This window comes from Chiloscyllium plagiosum, unplaced genomic scaffold (assembly GCF_037043375.1).
Source record: "Chiloscyllium plagiosum isolate Xiang-an unplaced genomic scaffold, Cpla_swu_hap1 HiC_scaffold_49, whole genome shotgun sequence".
In the NCBI taxonomy this organism is placed as follows: domain Eukaryota; kingdom Metazoa; phylum Chordata; class Chondrichthyes; order Orectolobiformes; family Hemiscylliidae; genus Chiloscyllium; species Chiloscyllium plagiosum.
Window position 1 is genome coordinate 7,719,518 of NW_028270187.1, and position 26,168 is coordinate 7,745,685.

A 26,168-nucleotide genomic window follows, 5' to 3' on the forward strand; every position below is an offset into this window, starting at 1 on the left:
ATACGGTGAAAAGTTTTGTTTTGCATGCTCTACAGGCAGATCATCGCATACAAAGTGTATCAGGGCAGCAGAACAGACTGCAGAATACAATGTTAAAGCGGTAAAGAAGGTGCAGATAGGGAGATTAACATTAATATTTCAGAGGTCCGTTCAAAAGTATGTTAACAGCGGGGAAGAAGGTATTTCTTTTCTGTTGGTATCTATATTCAAACAATGGCAACTTCTTCAGAGGTAATAGAGTATAACCAGGTTGGGAGGGCTCTATGATTATGTTGGCTGCTTTCCCAAGGCAGCAGGAAATATAGGTGGAGTCAGTGGATGGAAATTTGGCTTGTGTGATAGCCTTACAAGAAACCGGGTTCCAGGGAGGAGAAACTTCAACAATGAGGACACTGAAAGAAGTCAGTGACTATATTCCCTTAGAGAGGAGCAGCATAGGTCTTCAAAGTCATGAACAGGGGCTAAACAGAGTCAGTAGGGAGAAGCTGTTCCTGCTTCCAAAAAGAACAACAATGAGAGTGGGTTGGGAGGCAAGGGGGCTCGTAGATTTAAAGTGATATAGAAACAAAGCAAGTTGGCGAAGAAATGTGAGGAATAAACCTTTTCACCCAGTGAGTAGTCAGGGTGTAGAATGCACTGCATGGAAATGTGTTAGAGGTAGGTTCAATGGAGAAGGGAAGTTGGACAGAAATGGGCTGCACAGGGATTTGCGAGGAAAGACATGAGGGGATACATTTCTGTCAAGCTGTGCAGAAAGAAGTTGGTTTCAGTCAGTCCCAATATAGCCACACCATCTGACTGATACATTTGATTCTAGTTATCCCTGGGGGAGTAAAAGGTATGCTTGACAAAGCCTGTGTGTTAGGTGGTGATGTGTCAGACTATGTTATGTCACTGAGAGAATACAGCACAGATTAAGGGAATGGTGAAGTTCAGAAAGGAATCCCATATCTCACTGAACAACAGTGTAGACTCGATGGGCTGAATAATCTCATTCTGCTTTCATGTGCAGTAAACTACCGAGGAAAGTAAGGTGTCAACCACATCATTGAGGGTATGGAGTCACATGCAGGGCCAGAATAGGTAGGGAAGAAGATTTCTCTCCCTGAAGGACACCAGTGAGTCAGATGGGTTTTCGTTCTGAGATATGTTACAACAGTTTCACACTCACTTAATAAGACAAAGTTAAAAATGTACTGACCAGGTTATAGTCAACACCAGGAGAAAGTGAGGACTGCAGATGCTGGAGATCAGAGCTGAAAATGTGTTGCTGGAAAAGCGCAGCAGGTCAGGCAGCATCCAAGGAACAGGAGTCAACACCAGGTTATAGTCAACAGGTTTATTTGGAAGTATAAGCTTTCCAGGCATTGCTCCTTCGTCAGGTAGCACGAGGGGCACTAGCTACCTGATGAAGGAACAGCGTTCTGAAAGACCTTAGTTTCAAATAAACCTTTTGGATTATAACCTGATGTTATATTTAACTTTGTTCACCCCAGTCCAAAACCATCACCTTCACATCATTTTCGTAAGCCTAGTTTGCAGGTGATGCAAAAATAGATGGGAATGCAAGTGGCGAGTGTGCCACGAAGACACATATAGATGGGTTTAAGTGAATGGCCAAAAAAAACCTTGAATAATATGTGCAAAAATGTAAGGTGATGCAGAAAGAACAGAGGAGTTGAAGATAATTTAAACAGACTATGAGGCTGAGGATTTGACCGTCCTCATCCGTGAATCACAAAAAGCTTGTGTTTAAATTCAGCAGGTGATACCAGATCATAAGATTTCAGAGCAGAATTAAGCCCATCAGGTCTCCTCTGCCATTCGATGATGGATAATATCTTTCTCAATTCCATCGTCCTGCCTCCCCCCCCATAACCATTGATTCCCTTATTAATCAGAATCTGTCCATCTCTGTCTTAAAGACACTTAATGACTTGGGTCTCCACAACCCTCCATGGCAGTGAGTTTCACTATCTTCTGGTTGAAGAAATTCTTCCTCATCTCAGTTCTAAAGGATCGATCCTCACCTGAGATTGTGCCCTTGGGTCCTCATGTCTTTGAGGAGAAAGTGAGGTCTGCAGATGCTGGAGATCAGAGCTGGAAATGTGTTGCTGGAAAAGCGCAGCAGGTCAGGCAGCATCCAGGGAACAGGAGAATCGACGTTTTGGGCATAAGCCCTTCTTCAGGAATGAGGAAAGTTTGTCCAGCAGGCTAAGATAAAAGGTAGGGAGGAGGGACTTGGGGGAGGGGCGTCGGAAATGTGATAGGTGGAAAGAGGTCAAGGTGAGGGTGATGGGTCAGACTGGGGTGGGGGCGGAGAGGTCGGGAAGAAGATTGCAGGTTAGGAAGGCGGTGCTGAATTTGATGGATTTGACTGAGACAGGGTGGGGGGAGGGGAAATGAGGAAACTGGTGAAATCCGAGTTCATCCCTTGTGGTTGGAGGGTTCCTAGGCGGAAGATGAGGCGTTCTTCCTCCAACCGTCGTTTTATTGTGGTCTGACGATGGAGGAGTCCAAAGACCTGCATATCCTTGGTGGAGTGGGAGGGGGAATTGAAATGTTGAGCTACAGGGTGGTTGGGTTGGTTGGTCCGGGTGTCCCAGAGGTGTTCTCTGAAACGCCCCACAAGTAGCCGGCCTGTCTCCCCAATATAGAGGAGGCCACATCGGGTGCAGAGGATGCAATAGATGATATGTGTGGAGGTGCAGGTGAATCTGTGGCGGATATGGAAGTTTCCTTTGGGGCCTTGGAGGGAGGTGAGGGGGGAGGTGTGGGCGCAAGTCTTGCACCTCCTGCGGTTGCAGGGGAAGGTGCCGGGAGTGGAGGTTGGGTTGGTGGGGGGTGTGGATCTGACGAGGGAGTCACGGAGGGAGTGGTCTTTACGGAATGCTGATAGGGGAGGGGAGGGAAATATATCCTTGGTGGTGGGGTCCGTTTGGAGGTAGCGGAAATGACGGCGGATGATGCGCTGTACATGGAGATTGGTGGGGTGGTAGGTGAGGACCAGTGGGGTTCTGTCCTGGTCCTCACTGGTCCTCACCTACCATCCCACCAATCTCCATGTACAGCGCATCATCCGCCGTCATTTCCGCTACCTCCAAACGGACCCCACCACCAAGGATATATTTCCCTCCCCTCCCCTATCAGCATTCCGTAAAGACCACTCCCTCCGTGACTCCCTCGTCAGATCCACACACCCCACCAACCTAACCTCCACTCCCGGCACCTTCCCCTGCAACCGCAGGAGGTGCAAGACTTGCGCCCACACCTCCCCCCTCACCTCCCTCCAAGGCCCCAAAGGAAACTTCCATATCCGCCACAGATTCACCTGCACCTCCACACATATCATCTATTGCATCCTCTGCACCCGATGTGGCCTCCTCTATATTGGGGAGACAGGCCGGCTACTTGCGGAGCATTTCAGAGAACATCTCTGGGACACCCGGACCAACCAACCCAACCACCCTGTAGCTCAACATTTCAATTCCCCCTCCCACTCCACCAAGGATATGCAGGTCTTTGGACTCCTCCATCGTCAGACCACAATAAAACGACGGTTGGAGGAAGAACGCCTCATCTTCCGCCTAGGAACCCTCCAACCACAAGGGATGAACTCGGATTTCACCAGTTTCCTCATTTCCCCTCCCCCCACCCTGTCTCAGTCAAATCCATCAAATTCAGCACCGCCTTCCTAACCTGCAATCTTCTTCCCGACCTCTCCGCCCCCACCCCAGTCTGACCTATCACCCTCACCTTGACCTCTTTCCACCTATCACATTTCCGACGCCCCTCCCCCAAGTCCCTCCTCCCTACCTTTTATCTTAGCCTGCTGGACAAACTTTCCTCATTCCTGAAGGGCTTATGCCCGAAACGTCGATTCTCCTGTTCCTTGGATGCTGCCTGACCTGCTGCGCTTTTCCAGCAACACATTTCCAGCTCCTCATGTCTTTCACTCATGGAAACATCTTCTCTACGTCCACTTTATCCAAGCCTCTCAGTATTCTGTAAGTTTCAAATTGATCATCCTCATCCTTCTGAACTTTATCAAGAGCAGTCCCTGAATCCTCAATTGCATCTTATTTGACAAGCCCTTCATCTCCAGGATACTTCATGGCAACCTCCTCTGAAGCTCCTATCAGGCTAGTACATGCTTCCTTAGATACAGAGCCTAAAACTGCTCGTAATATTTCAAATATGGTCTGAAAAGAGCCTTAGACAGCATCAGCAGTATATCCCTGCTCTTGTATTCTATCTCTCTTGAAATGAATGATAACATTGCGTTTGACCTCCTAACTGCCAACTGAAACGGCCCGTTAACCTGAATAGAGTCTTGATCTAGAAGTCCCAAGCCACTTTGTGCTTCAGATTTTCTTAGTCTTTCCAGAAAATCATCTATGCCCCTTCTCACCAATGTGTATAGGGAAGGCAAATGGATTGTGGCCTTTATTTCGAAGAGAATGTCATATGAAAATGGGGGTGCTTCTGCTAAAGCTGTACAAGTCACTAGTCAGACCATGCCTGGGATAAGGTTTTGGGGGCCCATATCTGAGGAAAGATAATCTGGGTATTGGAGGCAATTTAGAGAAGGTATGATCCCAGCTACAGAGTGACTGTCTAATGAGGAATGAGGTTAGGCCTGTACCATGAGGGAGTCGGTTGGGACTGTCCTGGTTGGAGTTTAGAAGAAGAGACAACCTTATTCAATATTCTTTGAGGGACTTGACAGGGGCAATGCAGAGAGAGGTTGTGTCCCCTTGTATGGGTGAGTCTGGGATCAGAAGGGCATTGCCTCAGAATAAATGGGGGCACCCATTGAAGATGGAAGGGAGGAGGAATTTCTTGATGACAAGGAGAGCGAATCTATGGAATTCTTTACAGCAGAGGTCAGTCGAGACTGGATCATGAAATATATCCAAGGCTGAGATTCTTAAACAGAAAGGGGCAGTGAGGGATATGGGGAGAAAATGGAGTTGAGATTAATTACATCATCCATAATTATGTTGAATGGTGGAACAGACTCGATAAGTTGAATGGCCTAGTTCTGTTCCTGTAGTTGAATGGATCCCATTCCTCGAAGATATAATCTTGTGTTTCCTTTCTGACAGAGCAATGCACAGTTATTTTGAAACGTTACCTCCTTCTTTCCTGTACGCTTGAACAGCAGAGTACATAATATCACCAAAAGTGGAACCACTGACATCTGAAACAAAGAACCCAATTTTTAAGGTTTGAGAAATATCATAGTGCAGAATTCTGGAGATCTGAAACCAATACAGAGCACTGGAGAAACTCAGCACGTCTGGCAACATCTGTGGAGAGACAGAGAGAGTGAAAATCTTTTCAGATCCAGTGTGAATCTCCATCAGAACTAAAGAGGGAGAGGTGGAGAGGTATTGGGATCAATGCTTTGATGAAAGCAAATGTGCCAAACACCTTCTTAACCACCCTGTCTTTTGGTGAAGTTACTTTCACAAAACTATGTAACTAAACCCTTCAATCTCTCTGTTCATCAACACGACCCAGGCCCCTATTATTAAGTGTATTGGTCTTGTCCTTGTTTGTTTTACCAAAATGCTTGACTTCACATTTATCTGCTACTGCTCAGTCCATTGCCCAAATTGATCAAAATTGCTTGGTAATGTTACATAACCTTCTTCACTGTTGTGGTTCTGTTCGCTGAGCTGGGAATTTGTGTTGCAGACGTTTCGTCCCCTGTCTAGGTGACATCCTCAGTGCTTGGGAGCCTCCTGTGAAGCGCTTCTGTGATCTTTCCTCCGGCATTTGTAGTGGTTTGAATCTGCCGTTTCCGGTTGTCCTGCATACAGCCGCACGTCCTGAACTACGAAAGCAACCACCCTAACACACACAAAAGAAGTTGCATCAAGACACTATTCAAAAAGGGCCACAACACACTGCAGTACACCAGAACTGCAAAAAGAGGAAGAAGAACACCTATACAATGTATTAGCCAAAAACGGATACCCGCACAATTTCATCAACAGATGCCCAAGGGAAAGACAACGGAACGAGGACATGCCACAACCCAAAGGACTAGCCACACTACCATACATCAAGAGCATTTCCGAACTGACAGCCAGACTACTGCGACCACTAGGACTAATATAACAGCACACAAACCAACAGCCACTCTCAGACAATAACTCACCAGAACAAAGAACCCGATACCCAGCATGAGCAAAACCAATGTAGTCTACAAAATCCCATGCAAGGACTGCACAAAACACTACATAGGATAAACAGGAAGATAGCTAACGATCCGCATCCATGAACACCAACTAGCCACGAAACGACACGACCAGCTATCCTTAGTAGCCACACACGCAGATGACAAGCAACATGAATTCAACTGGGACAACACTACTATTATAGGACAAGCCAAACAGAGAACAGACAGGGAATTCCTAGAGGCATGGCACTCATCCACAGATTCAATCAATAAGCATATCGACCTGTACCCAATATACCGGCCACAACGGACAGCTGGAACTGACAACCGGCAGCGGCAGATTCAAACCACTCCAAGTGCTGGAGGAAAGATCACAGCGCTTCATAAGAGGCTCCCAAGCACTGAGGATGTCACCTAGAAAGGGGATGAAATGTCATAACACAAATTCCCAGCTCAGTGAACAGAACCACAACGAACACCCGAGCTACAAATCTTTTCACAAACTTTGAACCTTCTTCACTGCTGACTGTATCACGGGTTTTGGTGCCAATCACAAATGTATGAACAATACTTCCTAAATCTTTTATATGTATATATGACAAACAACAGTGGGCCAAGCACCGATCCGTACTTTTACCAGCAGCTATACAAGGAAGTGCTGCCTTTATCTCTCACGTGCCTAGTCACAAACTGACCTCTGCTGGGGTGGGAATTGGAGGTATCCTGAACTCCCATTTTCTGACGGAGTCTGCAAACAGCGAACAGAAGCAGGAAAGTGATGAGGAGAACAGCAGCAACAGCAGAACCTCCAACGATCAAGGCAAAATTCCCAGGGCGATTTGGAACACAAAATCGTGAAATGAAAGATCATTCTGACTGTCGCAGAATCACTAAATTTAACATGCTCAGTGAGAAAGCAGGCAACTGATCCTATTGAAATGGCAGAGTATGCAGGGAGAACCAGATACATAAGACTTAGGGGCAGGAGTAGGCCATTTACTCCTCCCATTCGATACGTATGACCTCAATTGATCTAATCTTGGCCTCAACTCCACTTCCCTGCCAGCACTCGCTTTAACCCGTCACTGATTAAAAATCTTTCTCCTCCTGAAATTTATTCAGTGTCCTGGCATCCTGCAGATGCTCTGAGGGGAGTGAATTCCTACTCCTCTGTTCCAAATCTGCACAAATAAAATTCTTCGGCTTTCCGTGGTAAAGAATTCCACGGACTCTATTCATTGGGTGAAGACACTTTTCATCATCTCAGTCCTATCTCATCACCTTTAGCCTGTGAACTCCTGGTTCCGGACTCTCTCCCAATCACCAGGAACGTCCTTCTTGCATCTAGGATACAAGTTTCCCCTGCAAATGGTGGAATTCTGAAGACAGTAGAAATGTGGAAAAGTGACTGGCACCAGAGAGTGATGGTTGATGAATATTTTTTGGGATAGAGTAAGTCTCTAGTGGAGCTTTTCAGGGGATGCCTTTAGGAGCTTCACTTCTCCTGATATATTAATGATCTGGATCTTGCAGCACAGGGGTCCAATTCCAAGTTTGCAACTGACATAAAACATGGGAGGATCATAAACAGTGAAGAGGACAGTGTGGAACTTTGAAAGGACATTGACAAATTGATGGAGTGGGTAGATTGGTGACAGGTCCAGTTCGATGTAGAGGGAAGTGTGAAGTGATGCAATTTGGTGGGAAGTACATTGAAAGACAATATAAAACAGGGAGGTACAACTCTAAAGGGAGGTGTATGAGCAGGGAGAGCTGGGGGGTATATGTGCACAGATCACTGAAGGTGACAGATCAGAGGGACAGCAGTTAATAAAGCTCAGTGTCCTCAGCTTTACTAATTGGGTGCAGAGTCCAAGAGCCATAAGTGATGTTGAAATTATACACAACACCAGTTAGATCAGATTACCTACAGTGTGGAAACAGGCTCTTCAGCCCAACGAGTCCACACTGACCCTCCAAAGAGTAACCAATCCAGACCCATTTCCTTACACTTACTCCTGAATAATGTACCCAACACTATGGACAATTTAGCATAGCCAATCCACCTGACCTTCACATCTTTGGACTGTGTGAGGAAACCACAGTAGCCGGAGGAAATCCACGCAGACACGGGGAGAATGTCTGTGTGGAGTTTGCACAGTCACCCGAGGCTGGAATCGAACCTGGGTCCCTGGCGCTGTGAGGCAGCAGTGCTAACCACTGAGTCATCTTGCTGCCCCAGCTGTAATATTGTATACCGTTATGGGCACCATAGGAAATGTTATGGTCATTTCAGAGAGAGAGACTACAGAAGCAGTTTTCAAGAACAGTTCCAGGCATGAGAAAATTCAGCCATGTGAATCGATCAAAGAATTGGGTACTGTTCACTCTGGGAGAAGAGAAGGATGTGTGTTTGTGTGAAGAGAGATTTTTAAAATCATGCGTGGGGGCAAGGAGGGAGAGTTGGAACAGAGTCAATACGGAGAAGCTGTTCCCACTTGGGAAAGGAGCAAGAATGAGATGGGGGAGCGGGAGCAGTACCTTACGAAGGGGTAATGCTCCAAAAGCTTGTGATTTCAAATAAACCTGTTGGATTCTAAGCTGGTGTCATCTGACTTCTGACCTTGGCCGAATGAGACAAGTGCCAGGGTGTCACTGAGACAGACCATATTACAATTAGTTCTCTCATAACGCTATAGTTACATTCTATCGAAACCTTCCTAATAGAAAACAATTTAATAGAAACAATGTGGCTGATGGGAAAAGTAGAGTTGGGGCACACCAGCAAAAACAATTACGCATGATCTCTTATAAGTCACCCAAAAATCTAACGCAACGTATAGCACAGCCTGAATGAAGGTTGAAACCATATTTATTAATGAAACTAAAGTAAATTTAATCAAAAACGTGCAATCAAAAATGTAAGCTGTTCTCTACACAGTACTTCTCACAGAAAGCTGCTCTGTTAGCAGCGGACATTGGAACATGTGCAATACCGCACAAAGACTGGGCCTGACATCACACATGCACAGAACACCTTGGGGTCATCGGTGCACGTGCAAAATGAAACAAAGACCAGCACCTGACATTGTGCATGCACAGAGCCACACAGAGACTTTGGCGTGGACGTCGGTACACGTGCAGAATGGCACATGATTTCTGTGGAAACCATGGGCAGAACAGCACAAAGACTGGCATGGACATCATGCATGCACAGAACAAAGTGTCCAAACCGATCCCTGCTGGAATTATGCTACTGTGAACAGAGGTACGCGTTCTTGAAAATACCGTTCTGTAATTCTTCAAAGCCAAATCCCGCTACAGAAATGCGCATTATCCCAGAACTACTTGTACCTTATACAGAACATGCAAAGTGATTGTTTAACATTTAATTTTTAATCATTGCTCAGACTATTGAGTGCGAAGATCTAAGACCCCTCAAGAGGGGCCTCTTGGTTCGAGATCAGTCAAAAGAATGAACGAATACAGTCTGTTCAAAAAGCAAGGGTCATTAGTTGATTGAATTAAGATACCTTGACGCAATTCTATCCAGGTTGAAGCTTCTGTGTTCCGTAGTGAAGTTGCGCAATTACAGTTGAAAATTACACATTTTTTTTAAGAAATAGTTCAGCCTTAATTACAAGAAATACCAATCACATATAATAAGGTGACATGATTTACAGCAAGTTAATCCAATGATATTTCCTGGGAACAGGTTCTTAATTACAAGAAAAGCCCAATCAACTGTAGTATGGTGATATGATTGAAGACAGGCTAATCCAATGGTATTCTTTGGAAAAGATTTACGTAAATTGTCATGCCATGTATCAGTTTAAGGTTAGTTCAAATGGTCAATTAATGTGTCCGTATTCATTTTATGAAAACTCTATTGTCCTCTTATCCTTGAATTTCAGCTTACTTCTGCAAATCAGTAGTACAGGTTCACAGGCCATTTGATAATATTCTTTTTAGATTGAGAAACCATTTTCTGGTAAATAAAAATCTATATATACTTGTTGCCTAAATTCAAATTTTAGATCCTCATTCCCCCCTTTGGTCATTCTATGACCACACCATAAAGGCATGAATCAAATTAATCCAATTCAATGGCAGCAAAAGATTGCCATACTTCCTCTTCCTTCAAAGGGGAATCAAGGGCAGGCGATGATGTTTCCTCATCATGATTTAATTAAAGAAGAAGCATTTTCTGGGTGGAACCAATATTGTCAATAGAAGTTAATATTTTAGCAATAATACACTTATTTGGACCAATACCAACAAAAAGACCAATTAAAACAATAGCACCATACATAGCCATATTAATTGGCCAGTTGTACCATGAGCCAAAATCCCAATCTCCCCATCCCGCACTTTTATTCATTTGGTTGACAAAAGTGCGAATATTATCAATATGTCTAGTAACGTTTTCGATAAGATCAGTGACCCCCATAATGCATTTTCCTTTAACTATAGTGGAAAATCCACCTTCCTTCGCAAGTACGTAATCGATTTTGATGGGCAAATAGGCGCAATTCTGAAAGCATATTTCTATTAAGGCAGCAGTTGTCTCATTTCACAAAATTGAGAGTCCAGAAATGAGATAATTGTGGTCTTGTTGACTAATAATTCCTAAGGGCTCTCCTAATGAAAGAACACTAAGAGCTGCATATGCCAATGTGTTTTACTTCTTGATATGGTCTTTGGATTCTTCTATTCTGCATAGAAGTCAGGAGAAACCGTATGTTTAAAAGGGAAATTATGAACTCATTGCCAGGTAATTGGTCAGGGAACAGGAGTTGGAAATAGTGTTCCTACAGTGACGGCACAAGGAGTACTTGCTCTATTCAGAACAAGGTAGTTAGTTGCATTATAAATGAAAAAATAATATCCAGGTTTAGCATAGGTAATAGAGGGACCTTCCCAGTAAGAAGCAGGCCTATCTTTGTGATTTCCTGGGGTATGATTACATAATCTGGCCCTGGGTGCTGAGGGTGAAAATCACCTCTAATGAGGTGAGTTTCTTGATAAGAAACATGGTCAACATCCCAAAATTATTCTCCCCCCCCCCCCACCCCACCAAAAAATCTGGGAAAATATTAGTGCCGTTAGGGATATCATAATGAAGGTGGTGGTGTTACTCTTTCCACATAGAGCTAGACTTCCAGTGATAATAGGGATACATTTTTTGTTAAGGCATACACATGAGATGCGAGGTCCTTCAGAAAAGCAGTGATGACTAATACATCTAATCTTAGTGCAGGGAATAATTTTAGGCACTCTTACATAAGCGCACCCCCATCCCTTACCATTGTAGCAATTTGAATAGGATGTTGTGAATTTATTGGAGGAAGTCCATAAACAAGTAGCAGGTAATAACTAAAAAGATATTATGTCCTGTAAATACTTTAGTACTATTCCATACCCCCATGTTAGTACTTGGAAGGATAAAAGGGGTCAGGGAGTCTCTTGCTGAAGTAAAGGCATAACAAATTACTTCATCCTCTCCAAACGTTTTATTATGGGTTTCTAGAAATATCCCCCCTTTGTCTTTTTTTACTACGTGATCTATCTGAAAGGGGAAAAGGCTTACCAGGAATGCCCATAGTACAAATGTAAGCAAACTGCCACACAACACCTTTACAGGGTAAAGACCATTCAGACTTGTTCTGTAAATGAACTGTTAATTTTTTAATGCAGTTGACCACTGCAAAAGTTATTCTTGGCAACATTCAGTCTTTCGGCAAAAAAGGACATCTTCATGGCATAGTTGGTACACAGTCTCTGTTTGTTCAGAATCGCACAGGTAAACTGTCCCTTCTTGTGCACCAATGCTGGCAATGGCAAGTCCACACAACAGGTCAAGTTGGATCTTATATCATCTCCCCCCCTTGCAAGGTTGGAGACTGCAAAGTGTCCATTGTAATAAAGTATAAACCATTTCCTCCTTGTATTTAAAGTATATACAATATACAAATACTCAGTTAAAAGAGGCAGCAGCAAACAAGTAATACAAACTAATCTCGTAGAGGTCACCCATATTCTAGTTTGAGTATTGCAGTAGTACTTTATTTGAGGCCATAATTTGTGCTTTTCAGCAGGCTAGAAGCCCTAAGAGCAATTTTAAAATAAATAATTCTCAAATTAATCGAACTCAAATAGCCCACTGGAGTAAATATATTGCCCATACTGGGGATGAATATTGGTTGGAGGACAATCCTGTCCCCAAGTTATGGTAACATGACACAAAGCTTTCAAACCACACTGAAATTTTTCTAATATTGAGCTAACCCTAGAATTCAGATATTGGTACAATCTTAAAATTATAAACCATTACTGTTCAGTATTAAATATCTAAGTGAAGATAATAGCTCAGCCGGACACTCCTTCTTAGATCGAACAGCCCGATCCAAAAATAAATCAAATCAACCAGTGTGTATTCTTATAAGCTCCATACACAAAGCAAAGATATTTAAGCTTAGCATCCATGTATGAAAACAAATCACTTGATAATTAAGTCAGTAGTACATTGTAGTATAGAGTGCCTGTAATCAATTCAAAAATGGCAATTTGCAAATTACTTCCAAATTTCAAAACAATATTGAAAACAATCCAAACACTGAACCCGTATGATTACAGTCAGTAAGCAATTGAGAAATTAACCTCTACATTGTGAATTGGCATTGAACAGACAGTCTCATTCCCCCGTGATTTTTGCATCTTACCCAGGTCTGGCATACCCATCCTTATACTGTGCCTAACCGGATTTTGCTGGGGACCCAATGGTATCAGAAATTTGGGGCGTGAGGCTGCCTGCTTGGCAGCTGCATATTCTTGCCCATTACTTTAGAAACAGCATCAGTTTCATCAGTTTAAACCAAACTTCTTGATAATCTTCAGATTGATTGAACAAAATAGCATTACTAGAACGTTGCCCCCTTGGGGGTTAAAAATCTTCAATGTTCCCATAAGGCTCCAAAATCATGGATCATATTCAAAGTACAATGAAGAATCAGTGCATATTAGTAGATTTTCCTTTTGATAGGATGAAAGCATGTCGATTTCCAACATCAGCTCAGAGGTAACATTAAAGACACATTACTCCCCATTGGCCACATTTCAACAGTTAAAGTAAGGGTCAGACATTTGTCCCTGGGTTTTTTTTAAATGTCTTGTTGCCAGTCTCAAAGGTGTAATGCTGGCGCCTACCTGTCCCTATTTTCAGGATCCCCTCGGGAAAAGGTTGGTCATCGGGTAGGTACATGAGGTAGGTTCTGCCCTCAGTGGGTATCCTGGTTCCAATCAATCCTATCAGGGCCGGCATACGGTATTGGAGATTGTGAGGACACTGAATGTAATTTGTTTTACCTGTAACTTGCATCATGGTTCAGTCCGGTTCTGGCCATCCCAATAGAAAACCACCACTCACTTCATTTGCGACTGGGAATTCCTGGACTGGTTTGTACTGTTGGTCTGGATCATGTCAGTGACTCCAGGCAGAAAACATTGCAAAAGCATAGGGTTAAGTAAAGCTAATAGAGCTTCTTGATTATTGTTCAATTGTTCGTCACTTCCATCAGACAGATAGGCACATGTTTCAGTCTTTTAACACAAGCCATTCGAATTCAGGCTACTCCTAAATTTTTACGCCATTCACATCCGTATCACACTTGGACATACTGAGCAAATTTGGCCGGTTTGGTCTTGCAGTTAGAGGCATGCTTCATTAACGTAACTCTAGTTCCCGGGGTGGGATCCGGTTTAGGAGGGTGCAAGTCACTCATTTCCATGATATCAACTATGAGGACTGGATGCTTCATTTTCAAAAGAAGGAAAAGTTTCAACAAGCAGATGGTTTAAATTAAGGCTGGGGACAATCAGGAGATGATTAGATTCCCTACAGTGTGGAAACAGGCCCAAGTCCACACCGGTCCTACGAAGAATAACCCACCTAGACTCATTTCCCTCTGACTAATGCTCCTAAATCTATGAGCAATTTGGCATAGCCAATTCATCCGACCTGCACATCTTTGGACTATGGGAAGAAACCAGAGCACCCGGAGGAAAACCACACAGACACAGGAAGAATGTGGTAGTTGAAAGTGTAGGGGTTGAGGCATCATGTTGCGTTTATACAGGACATTGATGAGGCAACTTTTAGCGTACTGTGTACAGAATTGGTCACCCTCCTGTAGGAAAGTTGTTATTAAATTGTAAAGAATGCAGAAGATTAACATGGATATTACTGAGATTGGAGGGTTTGAACTATCAGGACAGGCTGGGACTCTTTTCCCTGTAGTGTAGGAAGTCGAGGGGTAATTCAACATGAAGGGCATAGAAAGGTGAATAGTAAAGGTGTTTATCCCTGGTGGGGGAGTCCTAAATAGAGGGCACAAGTTTAAGCTGAGGGGGAATGATTTAAAAGGTCTGTGAGGAGTAACTTTTTTGCTTGGATGATGATGATGCGTGAATGCAATGAGCTGCCAGAGGAAGTGGCAGATGCAGGCACAGTTACAACATTTTTTTTAAAAATTCAACAGGTACATAAATAGGACAGGTTGAGAGGCAGGCAAACAGGACAAGTTTAGTTTAAAAAATCTGGCCAGCATGGCTTAGTTGGGCTGAAAGCCCTGATTCAGTTCTGTGTGACTCAGTAAAACTCTTCAGCTGAGTTGAAACAATGTGGTCAGGATTTGACCAATTCTTTGGCTGACCACCAGGGAAATTCTGGAAGGAGGAGCACACTTTGAGATAAAATGAGGGAAGTAAAGGACTTCTCATGAGGAGCGCTGGAGACCAATATTCAGGTTCTTGTGCAAGCCCACAATATCGGAAAATCTCTCTTTAGAAACAATGCTTAATATGTTGGTGAGTAATTGCGTTACAGCCAACACACATTTTAAAAGTTCACACTTTAAAAATAATGCCCCAATTTGTCAATGGTGTTACAGCAAATTCTGTCCATGAAACATGCATTATAGCAAAACGATCTGTATGTGCCCTGAAGTGATCTTCAGAGCAAACAAAGAATCACAAGGCAAGCTCTACAGTAACTCAATCAGTCTTTGACTGATGCCAAATGTATTGAGTTAGGGTTGAATGTCAATTAAATCAAGCAAACTAAAGCTAAATGGAGTGAGTTAAAGCTGAAGTTAAGTCAGATGAGGTAAGAAGTGAATGCATGTTTTATGTTGAGCGCTGCTATCTGAAAGGTTAAATAAAGAAGAGTTTGTTGATTTAAGTACTGAGTCGGTTCCCCGCCTTTTGTCTGCAAGTTAACAGAATTTGATTGGCCCTTCAGACAACATTGCAATCTACAATGTTGATCCATACCTGACAAAGTGAGGGTGAGTGGCTCACTATAGTTGACAACACGGGTAACGGCATTTTCAGCACCACAGGAGTACACGGCATCCTCCTCTTCAGATAGCACGGTAACATGGAAAGTGGCTGTCCTGAAGTCAATGAGTGTCGTGTTACCCGGGAGCTCATAACGACGACGGTACAGCAAGTGAGGGAGCGTCCCTCTTTCTGAGGTACACCGGACGGTAAAGCGGTCACCAACGGATACAGTGGAGCCCTTCAGGTCGGAGTTGATGGATGGACAGCTCACTAGGACTAGGAAGGAGAGAGAAAATTCCAGCATTGATTAAAGCCCATGCAACAAAAGTAATGACCCCATCACAAATTGAACACACATGATTTTTTTTCACACAAAGACACATTGCCAGTGATAAGGTCCAGAGTTAGATATAAACATCGAATCTTCAGTACAGAAAGAGGCCATTCGAACTCTCGAGTGTTACCATTTAAAAACAAGCACCTTTCTATTCTAACACTGTTTTCATCAGGGTTACCTCTTAGGGCTACAGGGATCAAAGGGCACGGAGTAACCAAAGTCACCAATTTCTTGCGTCTGCCACACAATGCAATTTGACTCTTATATTCAGTAAAGAACTGCAGGTCGACTCATAACATTAATAAGAAATGAGTTTTTATCAATTTCAACACAGCTAATACTATAATAACAATACACTACAAACTAGACCCAGAGCACTGAGTTGGATGATCAGACTGAATGGTGAAGCAGGTTTCGAAGGGCTGAATGGCATATTCCTCCTCCTATTTTTTTTTGTGATGCTATGAAAGAAGGAATCATGTCAGGTCATCTGTTACCTACAAGATTTCATACATATTAAAACACACACATTCCACATCATTGAGCTATACTGCCATACCGTAATTCACTTCAAATTGGTTAATGCAATGTGACTATTATTCACTTACTGTAGCCAGACGGAACGCTCAAAATGGCAGGTTTATGAAAAACTGGATAATAAATAAAGTACGCTAGGAAATCTAGCCAGACACTGACCAAAGTATCGCATAAAAGCACTGAAATAAACAAGCTACAGACCCAGACAGGCAGTAGCTGCAGATAGTACAATATACAATTCACACAGCCCATTCCCTGAACAATAGGGTTCTTTTCTAGAACAGAGAGGTTTCTCACAACCTTATATAGTAAAGGCTACCTGACCTCCATGCCCCAAATGCTTAGAAATGGAGGCCCGAGGACCACCCACCATCAACACATCAACGCCTGATTAGGCCCGATTGATCAGGGTGATCAAGCTCTGATCGATCTATTTGTCGGCATCAAAGACTCTCCCAAAGAGATAAGAACACTTACAGGTATTATAATCACCACAATACAACCCTCAAGAGCGGTAGCTCAAGACAAAGTAACATGAAAAGAAGATGACCCTTGGACCACCAGAAGAAGACCAAATGATCATTGCCATGTGGATGAAGGCTAATATCTAGTGTGGTGGTATTTGTACATTCAAAGTTAAAGAGTTCAGATAGTTAATTAGACTTAGTGTTACTTATTAGTTTGTAGTGTATTGTTATTATAGTATTAGCTGTGTTGAAATTGATAAAAACTCATTTCTTATTAATGTTATGAGTCGACCTGCAGTTCTTTACTGAATATAAGAGTCAAATTGCATTGCGTGGCAGACGCAAGAAATTGGTGACTTTGGTAGCACTCGATAAGAAGTGACTTTGTTATTGCAAAATTGGACCCCATGGAACCTAATATTCCCTCAAATTTTGCCTGTGCCTGAATTAAGAGGACAAAGTCCCACGTGACGGTTGGGAATTCAAGTAAATTGAAGGAATAGAAAGGTCTACATTGGACTGTTCTTTAAAGGATAAATCCAGTAGGTAGGTAGGTTAGTATGTTTGTGTAGGTGTGTGTGTGAGAGAGAGAGAAAGAGAGAGATCCTTAGAAGAATAGGCAAGGTAAAACACTGGAAATTGGGACAGACCCGATGCGATTAAAACTGTAACACAGGGAAAGCCATACCCTTAGTTTAATTTAGAATAGCAGATAAATGGCCGAGAAAGCGACTGTCTGATTTTGAAAAGAAGTTAAGGCAATATATACATATATATAGTAAGGAAAGGTGGCCGAAATGAGCACAATTTTGCAGTAATAATGAAATGGGACCAGGATCCCTAAGACAAAAATATTGAGGCAAATAGAGGAAAATTCCCAGTAGGTGGTCATCCAAACTTGAAAAAACTACAGCAATAATATGCTGTTTCAGACAATTGCTAGGAACTCAGCATGAATTTTAAAATTTTAAAAGTGTGGCGGTGGCAAAGCACAGCCGGTCAGGCAGTATCCGAGGAGCAGGAGCATCAGAAGTGAAGACTTTATGCTCAAAAGGTCGACTCTCCTGCTGCTCAGATGCTGCCTGACTGGCTGTGCTTTTCCACTGCCACACTTTAGACTCTGATCTGCAGCATCTGCAATCCTCACTCTCGCCTAAGAAGTGAAAAAAGTTTTGTAAAGAAACAGAGAACGCAAGGAAGGAAATAGAGTTGCAACGGAGATCCACGACTCAGGACCAAAGAAATCAGGCCAAACTATTACACACAGGGCAATACCAAACCTAATGTGAGAAAGCGTACCAGGACACCCAGCAAACTGTTTCAGCTGAAGACACCACTGAGAATGAAGTCAGTCAGTTAAAAAGTAAATGTGCAGATCCACAAGCAGCAGTAAATGTTAAAAGTGAAGAACAGGAGGTAGCTTCGGATGAGTTCAGGCAAGATGTGCTACAATATGCCAAGTGAACAGAGGATTGTGATTCTCTGCTAGCCTTCCCAGAGGATCCAACCTGTTTAGCACCCAGGAGATACCCCCTGCTGCAGTTAGCTGAGAGAGAGGAGATAAAACTCATCGTAATGTGTTTGAGCCAGTCAGTACAGTGTGCAACCACAGTCTCTGGATGTAGAGGAAGGATCCCAAGCCGCCATGAAAGAAGCAATTCTCACAGCAATTGGGTACAATAAACGAGACCCCATTGACGGGCTAAACAAATGCAGTCAAAAGAAGAGAGAACAGTCTCCCCCACCAATCATTCATATGTATATTTCTTGTGAGTCTATGGGGATTTAAACAGGGATCTGTTACCTGAGGCTGATTTAATGAAGTGGGCTAGGACTCTAATTTCACATGCCACTGAAGAGAGCAGGAAGAAGTGTGAACTTCGATCCTTCAGAGCCAACCCACAATGAGGTGTGGATTCTGAGGAGAATGTCTCTGAAATGGGGGAATGAAGCAGACAAACTAAACAAAAATAATACAGGGAAAGAAAGGAAAATGCTTCCTTTCCAAGTCTCAATCCAGTATGGAGGAATGAAGGAAGAGGAGGTAATTGTTATCAAAGGAACCCAGCAACAGGGAGAGATAGAAAGACACAGCAGGGAACATGTGGCAGCCAGCGTGGTGCTACCACTGCGGGCAGACAGGGCACTATGCTCGAGAATGTAGAGCCTATGTGTGGGAGGCGCAACATTATAATAACTTTATTTTATTTGTCCGTACAGAAGAAAAGGTAACAATGGTTGATCAACCTTACTAGCACTGAAAACTCCAACTAACAGTAATACACTTAACTAATTTCTAATAAACCTCACTTGAACTCTTTGTCCCTTACTGACACTACTTTATTTTCTACTTACAGATGTGTGCGCGACTGGCTGTGCCCTGCATTAATCACCCTAGTCTCCAGTTGCAGTCAATGTGCTTTAGGTACGCCCCATGACCTTTGGGAGGTAATTTCAGGATGTCCACCTAGCGACACTGAAGGAACAGCTGATATATTTCTAAGTCAGGATGTTGAGTGGATCAGAGGGTAAAATTCTAGAGGGTGGTGTTCCCATGTATCTCCTGCCCTTGCCCTGCGAGATGGAAGTGGTCATGGGTTTGGAAATTCTTTCTGAGGAACTTTGGTGAATTTTGCAGGTGGCACGCATTGCTGAGACTGAGCATTGATGATGGAGGGAGTGGATGTTTGTGGATGTGGTGCTAATCAAGTGGGAGCTACTTTGTCCTGGATGGTGTTGAGCTTCTCAGAGTTATCAGGGCTGCATCCAGGCAAGTGGGGAGTATTGATATGGCAAGTCCAGTTCAGTTTCTGGTCAGTAGGGATACCCAGGACTTTGGTTGTGGGAAGACTCCGTAATGGTATTACAGAATGGTCAAGGGGCTGATGGTTAGATTCTCTTTCAATGGTTACCCCCAGAATTTTGATGGTGAGGGGACTCAGTGATGGAAACACTATTTAACATCAAGAGGCGATGGTTAGAATCTTTCTTATTGCAGATGGTGTTTGCGTGGTGCAGATGTTACTTGCGACTTGTCAGCTCAAGTCTAGGTATTATCCAGATCTTGCTACATTTTGGCGCAGACTGCTTCTGTACCTGAGGCATTTGGAATGGAACTGAAGAGTAGAATCATAGAGATGAACAGCACGGAAACAGACACTTCAATCAAACTCAACCCTGGGAGAAAAGACCTTGTCTATTCACCCCATCCATGCCACTCATGTTTTTTATAAACCTCCAAATTTTACGAAACTCAGTCTTAACCGCTCCAGGGAAATAGCCCCAGCCTGTTCAGCATTTCCCTATTCCTCGAACCCTCCAACCCTGGCAACATCCTTGTAAATCTTTTCCCAAAACCTTTTAAACTTAACAACATCTCTCCTACAGCAAGAAGACCAGATTTGAATGCAGTATTACAAAAAAAAATGGCCTAACTAATGTCCTGTACAGCGAGAACATTACGTCCCAATTCCTATATTCAATGCACTCACCAATGAATGTAAGTGTACCAAACACCTTCTTCTTCACTATCCTGTCCACCTGCAACTCCACTTTCAAGGAATTGTGAACCTGCATCTCTTTGTGAGGCAATATTCCCCTGGATGCTACCACCAAGTGTATCAATCCTGCCCTGATTTGCCTTACCAAAATTCAACACCACACTTTATCTAATAGTTATCCAATTTGGAATACCTTGAACAGTTCTGGGTCCCCATATCTAAGAATATGTAGTCTGGGCAGCGAGGCAGGGCAGAGAAGATTCACTCAGCTGATCCCAGATATGGAGAGACTGTCTGATGAGGAAGAGGTTGAGTAGGTCGGGTCTGTCCTGGTTGGAGTTCAGAAAAATGAGACGTGACCTTATTGAAGATTCTTAGAGGGACTTGAAAAGGGAGAAGGAGAGAAATTGTTTCCCTTTGTGTGGGAGAATCTAGGACCAGAGGGGCATTCTCTCAGAATAAAGGAGGTTGCCCATTGAAGATGGAAATGGGGAGGAATTTATTTTCTCTGAGGGAGCTAATCTGTGGAATTCTTTACCACACAGTGATGTTGAGCTTGGCTCACTGAGTGTATTCAAGCCGAGATAAAGAGATTTTTAATCAGGAAGGGGAATTTTTGGTGATGGGTGGGTGTTTTGTGGCAGTGAGAGTGTTTGAGTGGGGTGGGAATGACATGAAAGTAGAGTTGAGGATGATTAGATCAGAAGTGTTCCCATTTATGGGATTCTAGGGGATGAATAGCTTATTCCTAGACCAACATCTTTTGGTCTTCACATTCTGAAAACAGTCGAGTTTCAAGCACCATGCAGATGCAACACTTGCACAGAGTTGGCCCAAATTTCATGGTAAGAGGTCCCTCACAGCCAAATGATCTCCAATGAGAAACTGGTCTCAGGATCAGAGCAGAGGTGAAAGTAGGCGATCTACCAAATACAGAACACTTCTCATGAAGTTAACCCTTATCCGCAGCAGCTAAATTTGGAGAGTAAAACTGGAACTATTCCAACAGCAATAAAAGATGATGTGCAGATGTCGTTCAACCCGAGAGACCTATTATGGCAAATAGTCATTGACTGGTATGCGTCCTGTATGGCAACTGGAGAGCCAATCCATCCTGTCTCTTCCATTGCCAATGTCAATTTCCTCCACCTCAAATTGGAACTCTTGCAAAGTATCCTGATTGGTTTCAACACGAGAAACAAAAGACACCATTTCAATTTAGCCAGATCAGTGCTCGTGAACCATGGTTTCCATCCCGTGTTAGCCTCCCCCCACACCCCCACTGCACCTCGGCTACTCTGTTCACTCACTCTGGACAGTGACTTCTACCCGGAGGGATGTGAACATTGAAAAGTTCTGGAAAAACATGCAGTGATACCACCCTGAATCCATTGGAGTCGCTTGGTGGATGTGATAGATGTTGTGAGACACAGACTTAGAGCTCACGAGGTTTTCGTTTCTGTAGAAGGAAATTTGTCCTCTCCCACACACGTGATCCTGGGCACAGGTACAATTCAGTGTGATGGAATCACCGGCTCTCTGCAGTCTGGGATCCATCTTCAATAACACTGGACTTTCTGAAATTGACAGAGAGTGGTTAAAATGTTTTGTGATGTAAACCATAGGATTTTGATGAATCATTTTCAATGAAAGATGTAAATGGAAGTTTCAGGGGTTCAATCTAGCAGCCAGCTCTAAGCTATCTGGGTCAATGTCATGTACTATACACATGTAATTAAAGGGTGACTTGACTGAATGCCAACCCCTGTGGAGTTATTTCAGCAGCAATTAACTGATGTATTTTCATCTCTGCATCTGATGTTAATCATTAACTAGCAGGTATTTCTGACACCATTCCATCCATAACCAATTTGAAAGCCTGGATATAGACTGAATACCTTTATGTATTTTTTTTAGATTAGATTACAGTGTGGAAACAGGCCCTTCAGCCCAACAAACCCACACTGACCCCCCCGAAGCGCAACCCACCCAGACCCATTCCCCTACATTTACCCCTTCATCTAACACTACAGGCAATTTAGCATGGCCAATTCACCTAACCTGCACATTTTTGGATGGTGAGAGGAAACAGGAGCACCCAGAGGAAACCCACGCAGACACAGGGAGAATGTGAAAACTCCACACAGACAGACAGTCTCCTGAGGCAGGAATTGAACCCGGGTCTCTAGCGCTGTGAGGCCGCAGTGCCACCGTGCCGCCGTTATGTATTTAGATAGCTTTTTATTGGAATGATTGATAGTGCACTTGTGAGAGATCCCTTGGTCATTCATAGCATGATAGAATTTTTCGTTAGAATGGAGAGTGTGATTCTGAGGCTAGGTTTCTGAATGTTAATCAGGTAAACTATGGTAGTATGAAGCGTGAGTAGGCTATGATGGAATGGGAAATGTTACTGAAAAGAATGAGAGTGGGTAGGCAGTGGCGAGCATTCAAATAGCAAATGGGTCAACTACTAAAATTATTTATTCCAATCTGATTTAAGTGAAATGAGAACAGTGGCCAAACTATGGCTTACAAGGGAAGTTTCTGTTAGCATTAGATGCAAAGAAAAGGCTTTCAAATGAACAAGAAAGCCTTGAGGATGAGGAACAGTTCAGAAGTCACCGAAGGAGGACAAAAAGATTGCATGAGAAGAGGAAACTAGAGTATTAGTGTAGGCTTGCTGAGAACATAAGAACTGACTGCAAAAGCTTCTGAAAATATGTAAAGAGAAAAGTATTGCTGTAAATTAATGTAAGTCCATTGCACTCGGAAACAAGAGAATTAACAATGAGGAACAAAGAAATGGCTAATGAACTGAATTTATGCTTCACTTCTGTCTTCATACAGGAGGAGATGAAAAATGTGCTGGAAGTGATGGGGAACACAGAAGTTGAGCGGGAGGAAATAAAGGAATATTGCTAGGGAAATTGATGAGATTAGAGGGAGATCGATCCTCAGGGCCTGACAATCTACAATCGCAGAGTGGTTAAGGAAGTGGCCATAGAATTTATGGTTGCATTGGTGACAGTGTTCAAGGATCCAACAGACTGTGGGGCAGTTCGTACAGATAAGACGTTTGCTGATGTAACCTTGCTATTTAAAAAGGGAAGTAGAGTCATACAGTAATACAGCATGGAAAAGGCCCTCTGACCCAACGAAATCCTCTGTTAATTAAAAACATACACCCAGAAAAGCTCACCTCAGCTCGTGATCTGTTAAAATGTGAGTGTGTGACAGAGAACTCCTAATTTCTACTATTTAAAGAAAAATAATAACTTATTTTCCGAACTCTAATAGTGAATACTAGGCAACAACTAATTACAAATCCATGTCCCTTTCCATAAACTGGAGAGAGGATGTTTCCTCCTGTGAGACAATCGAGAACGAGAGGTCATTATTTCAGGATAAGGGACTGAGCAGACTGAAAGCAGAGATAAGGAGGGTTCCCTTTTCTGAAAGTTGGGAGTCAGGGAAGGGAGGCGTGAATCTGTAGAAATTCACCACTCCGCCCTCCCCAGAGGTTCCGGGAGATGCCAGAACATGTAATAAATTTGAGGAGGAGGCAGAAGGATTTTTGATTGTGCCGATCTTCAGGCTACTTCCCCATCTGATCAAGATCCCTTTGTAATTTTGATAAACTTTCTTGCTGTCAACCGTACCTCTAATTTTGTATCATCCGCCAAATTATTAATCATGCCTTGTATATTTATAGCCAGATCATTTATGTAAATAACAAATAACACATGTCCCAGCACTGAATCCTGTGGCACACCACAAGTCACAGGCCTCCAGTCTGAGAAACAACCTTCAAACATCACTCTCTGCTTCCTAGAACTGAGCCAATTTGAATCCAATAAGGCTTACTCTCACAGAATCATAACCTTTGTGACTAGTCTGCCATGCAGGAACTTGTCAAAGGCCTCACTAAAGTCCATATAGACTACATCCATTTGGAATTATAGACCAGTCAGCCTGATGTCGGAATTTTGAGTGTCAGCGACATGTTGAGGGTTCAACATTGGCCATCGTTCCAAGTCATCATGACGGGTTAAAGAGAGTGGGGGCAGGGAAGTGGAGATGAGGCTGAGATATGATCAGCCACAATCGTACGGAATGGGGGAAGCAGGTTTTGGAGGGACTGAATGGCCTCGTTCTGCTTCTAACCCTTATATTCTAAAGTGAAACGTACCTCGCACATCCACATGTTTGTAAGCTGACATATATACAGGACCATTGGGATACTTAACAAACTGCATTTGGCATCGATACCGTCCGTCCTGCATTCTCAAACGTAACCCATTGCTTTTCAAAAGAAACACTTTTATTTCTTGTCTGGATCTCAGCCACAACGTAGCCTTCCCGATAAAATGTGTAAAGGAATTCATCTTGCGCACGGAACGGGAATTGATAACTCAACTTCAGTGTCTGTTCTTACCACAGACCTGCTGGCTAAGATTCAATACTTATAAGTGAATCATGAGCTGTCAAGAAAGAAATGACTTGAATTAATAACAGGGCATAAGAACCAACCAGATCAATCAGCTGCTTGCTGCCAGCAAAGTCTCTACTCATACAAGCCCCCTGACTCCAGCTCATCATCCAACACGACATTCCCTCGTGCTTCAACAAGCAGCTGTGTAACCAACCCTTCCACTTATGATTATAAAACAAACTTCCAAAATGGGAACCGAGTTTTGCTTTCGCAGTGTCTTTTCCCCATTTCATCCCGCTATCCAAAATACAGGCAAAAATAATTTGTAATTCTCAGGAACAGTGCTTCCAAGTGACAGAAAAGATAGAGGAGCTGGGTATTATTTAAATGGAGAAAGACTGCAGAAAGCTATGGATCAGAGGGATTTGAGGAGTCCTTGTTTGTGAATCACAAAAAACGCTAGCATGCAAATACAGTGGGTTTCAGGGAACACAAATTGTTTTTATTTCAAAAGGAAATTGGCTATAAAAGGTGGGAAGTTTTCCTAAAGCTATACAGCCAATGCATTAGTTAGGATCCAGTGAACAGTTTGGGCCCCATATCTAAGGATGGTTAGACCAGCATTGGAGGCAGTCCACAGAAGGTTCACTCAGCTGAGATGGGTAGGGAGGGACTGTCTAATGAGGGAGAAATTGAGTAAGTTGGGCCTGTTCACACTGGAGTTTACAAGAAGGAGGCGACCTTATGGAATATTCTTCAAGGCTTTTACAGCATTGATGCAGAAGAGGTTGTTTCCCCTTGTTCGGAGAGCTTGAGACAAGAGGGGCTTTGCCTCAGAATAAGGGTGTGTGGCGGGCAGCCTGTGAGTTGGAGATAAGAAGGAACTCCTTCTGTCCGTGGATAGTGAGTCTGTGGAATTCTTTGCCGCACAGGGCTGTTGAAGCTGGATCATTGAGTGTATCCAAGGCTGAAAATTTTAATTGGGAAGGGGAGTCGAGGGTGACTGGGGAGAGTAGAGTTGTGGATGATCAGACGGATTGCGATATCATGTAACACTGGAGTAGATGCAATGGGCTGAATGGCCTAATTCTGATCCCACATCTCAAGAATTTGAGAATGCAAGTGTCACAAGTCACTGCTCTGCTTATATAGCAGTTAGTGCCTGCTACGTACGGAACAGATACTGCTGAGATCAACTATTCTTTCTGTGCTGTTAATGTTTGGAAAGGAGAACCATTTCTTAATGTCCTGCATTGACTGTGGAAGAGAAACTGTCAAGTGGGTGGGGGATTACAAAAGGATGAAAAGAATGCATCAGATTTAGCGTCATAGAGTCATCAACGCATAGGTTCATACAACACAG

The 26,168-nt window shown here is 43.2% G+C and overlaps 1 protein-coding gene and 1 pseudogene across 1 annotated transcript; both read right to left on the bottom strand.

Moving 5' to 3' along the window:
• LOC148135461 (Fc receptor-like protein 4) overlaps window positions 1-26,168 on the bottom strand; it is a 451,279-nt pseudogene that overhangs the window by 18,248 nt on the left and 406,863 nt on the right.
• Window positions 6,675-24,629, bottom strand: LOC148135462 (cell surface glycoprotein gp42-like). The gene is made up of 4 exons (XM_087984937.1): window positions 24,563-24,629; window positions 21,681-21,947; window positions 15,515-15,805; window positions 6,675-7,023 (listed from the first exon to the last, which is right to left on the bottom strand). Exons 1-4 carry the CDS (start codon window positions 24,627-24,629, stop codon window positions 6,824-6,826), a joined length of 825 nt encoding a protein of 274 aa, XP_087841063.1. The 3' UTR covers window positions 6,675-6,823.

Bases quoted from the DNA above. Each gene is read 5' to 3' on its own strand.
- LOC148135462 (XM_087984937.1), bottom strand. From the start codon at position 24,629: ATGCAGTTTGTTAAGTATCCCAATGGTCCTGTATATATGTCAGCTTAC. The intron at 15,806-21,680 runs GTGAGTGAACAG...TCTCCTTCCTAG, and splicing joins GGTAGAAGTCACTGTCCAGA to TCCTAGTGAGCTGTCCATCC. The intron at 7,024-15,514 runs ATCAACATTGTA...TTCCAAATCGCC, and splicing joins CCTCACTTTGTCAGGTATGG to CTGGGAATTTTGCCTTGATC.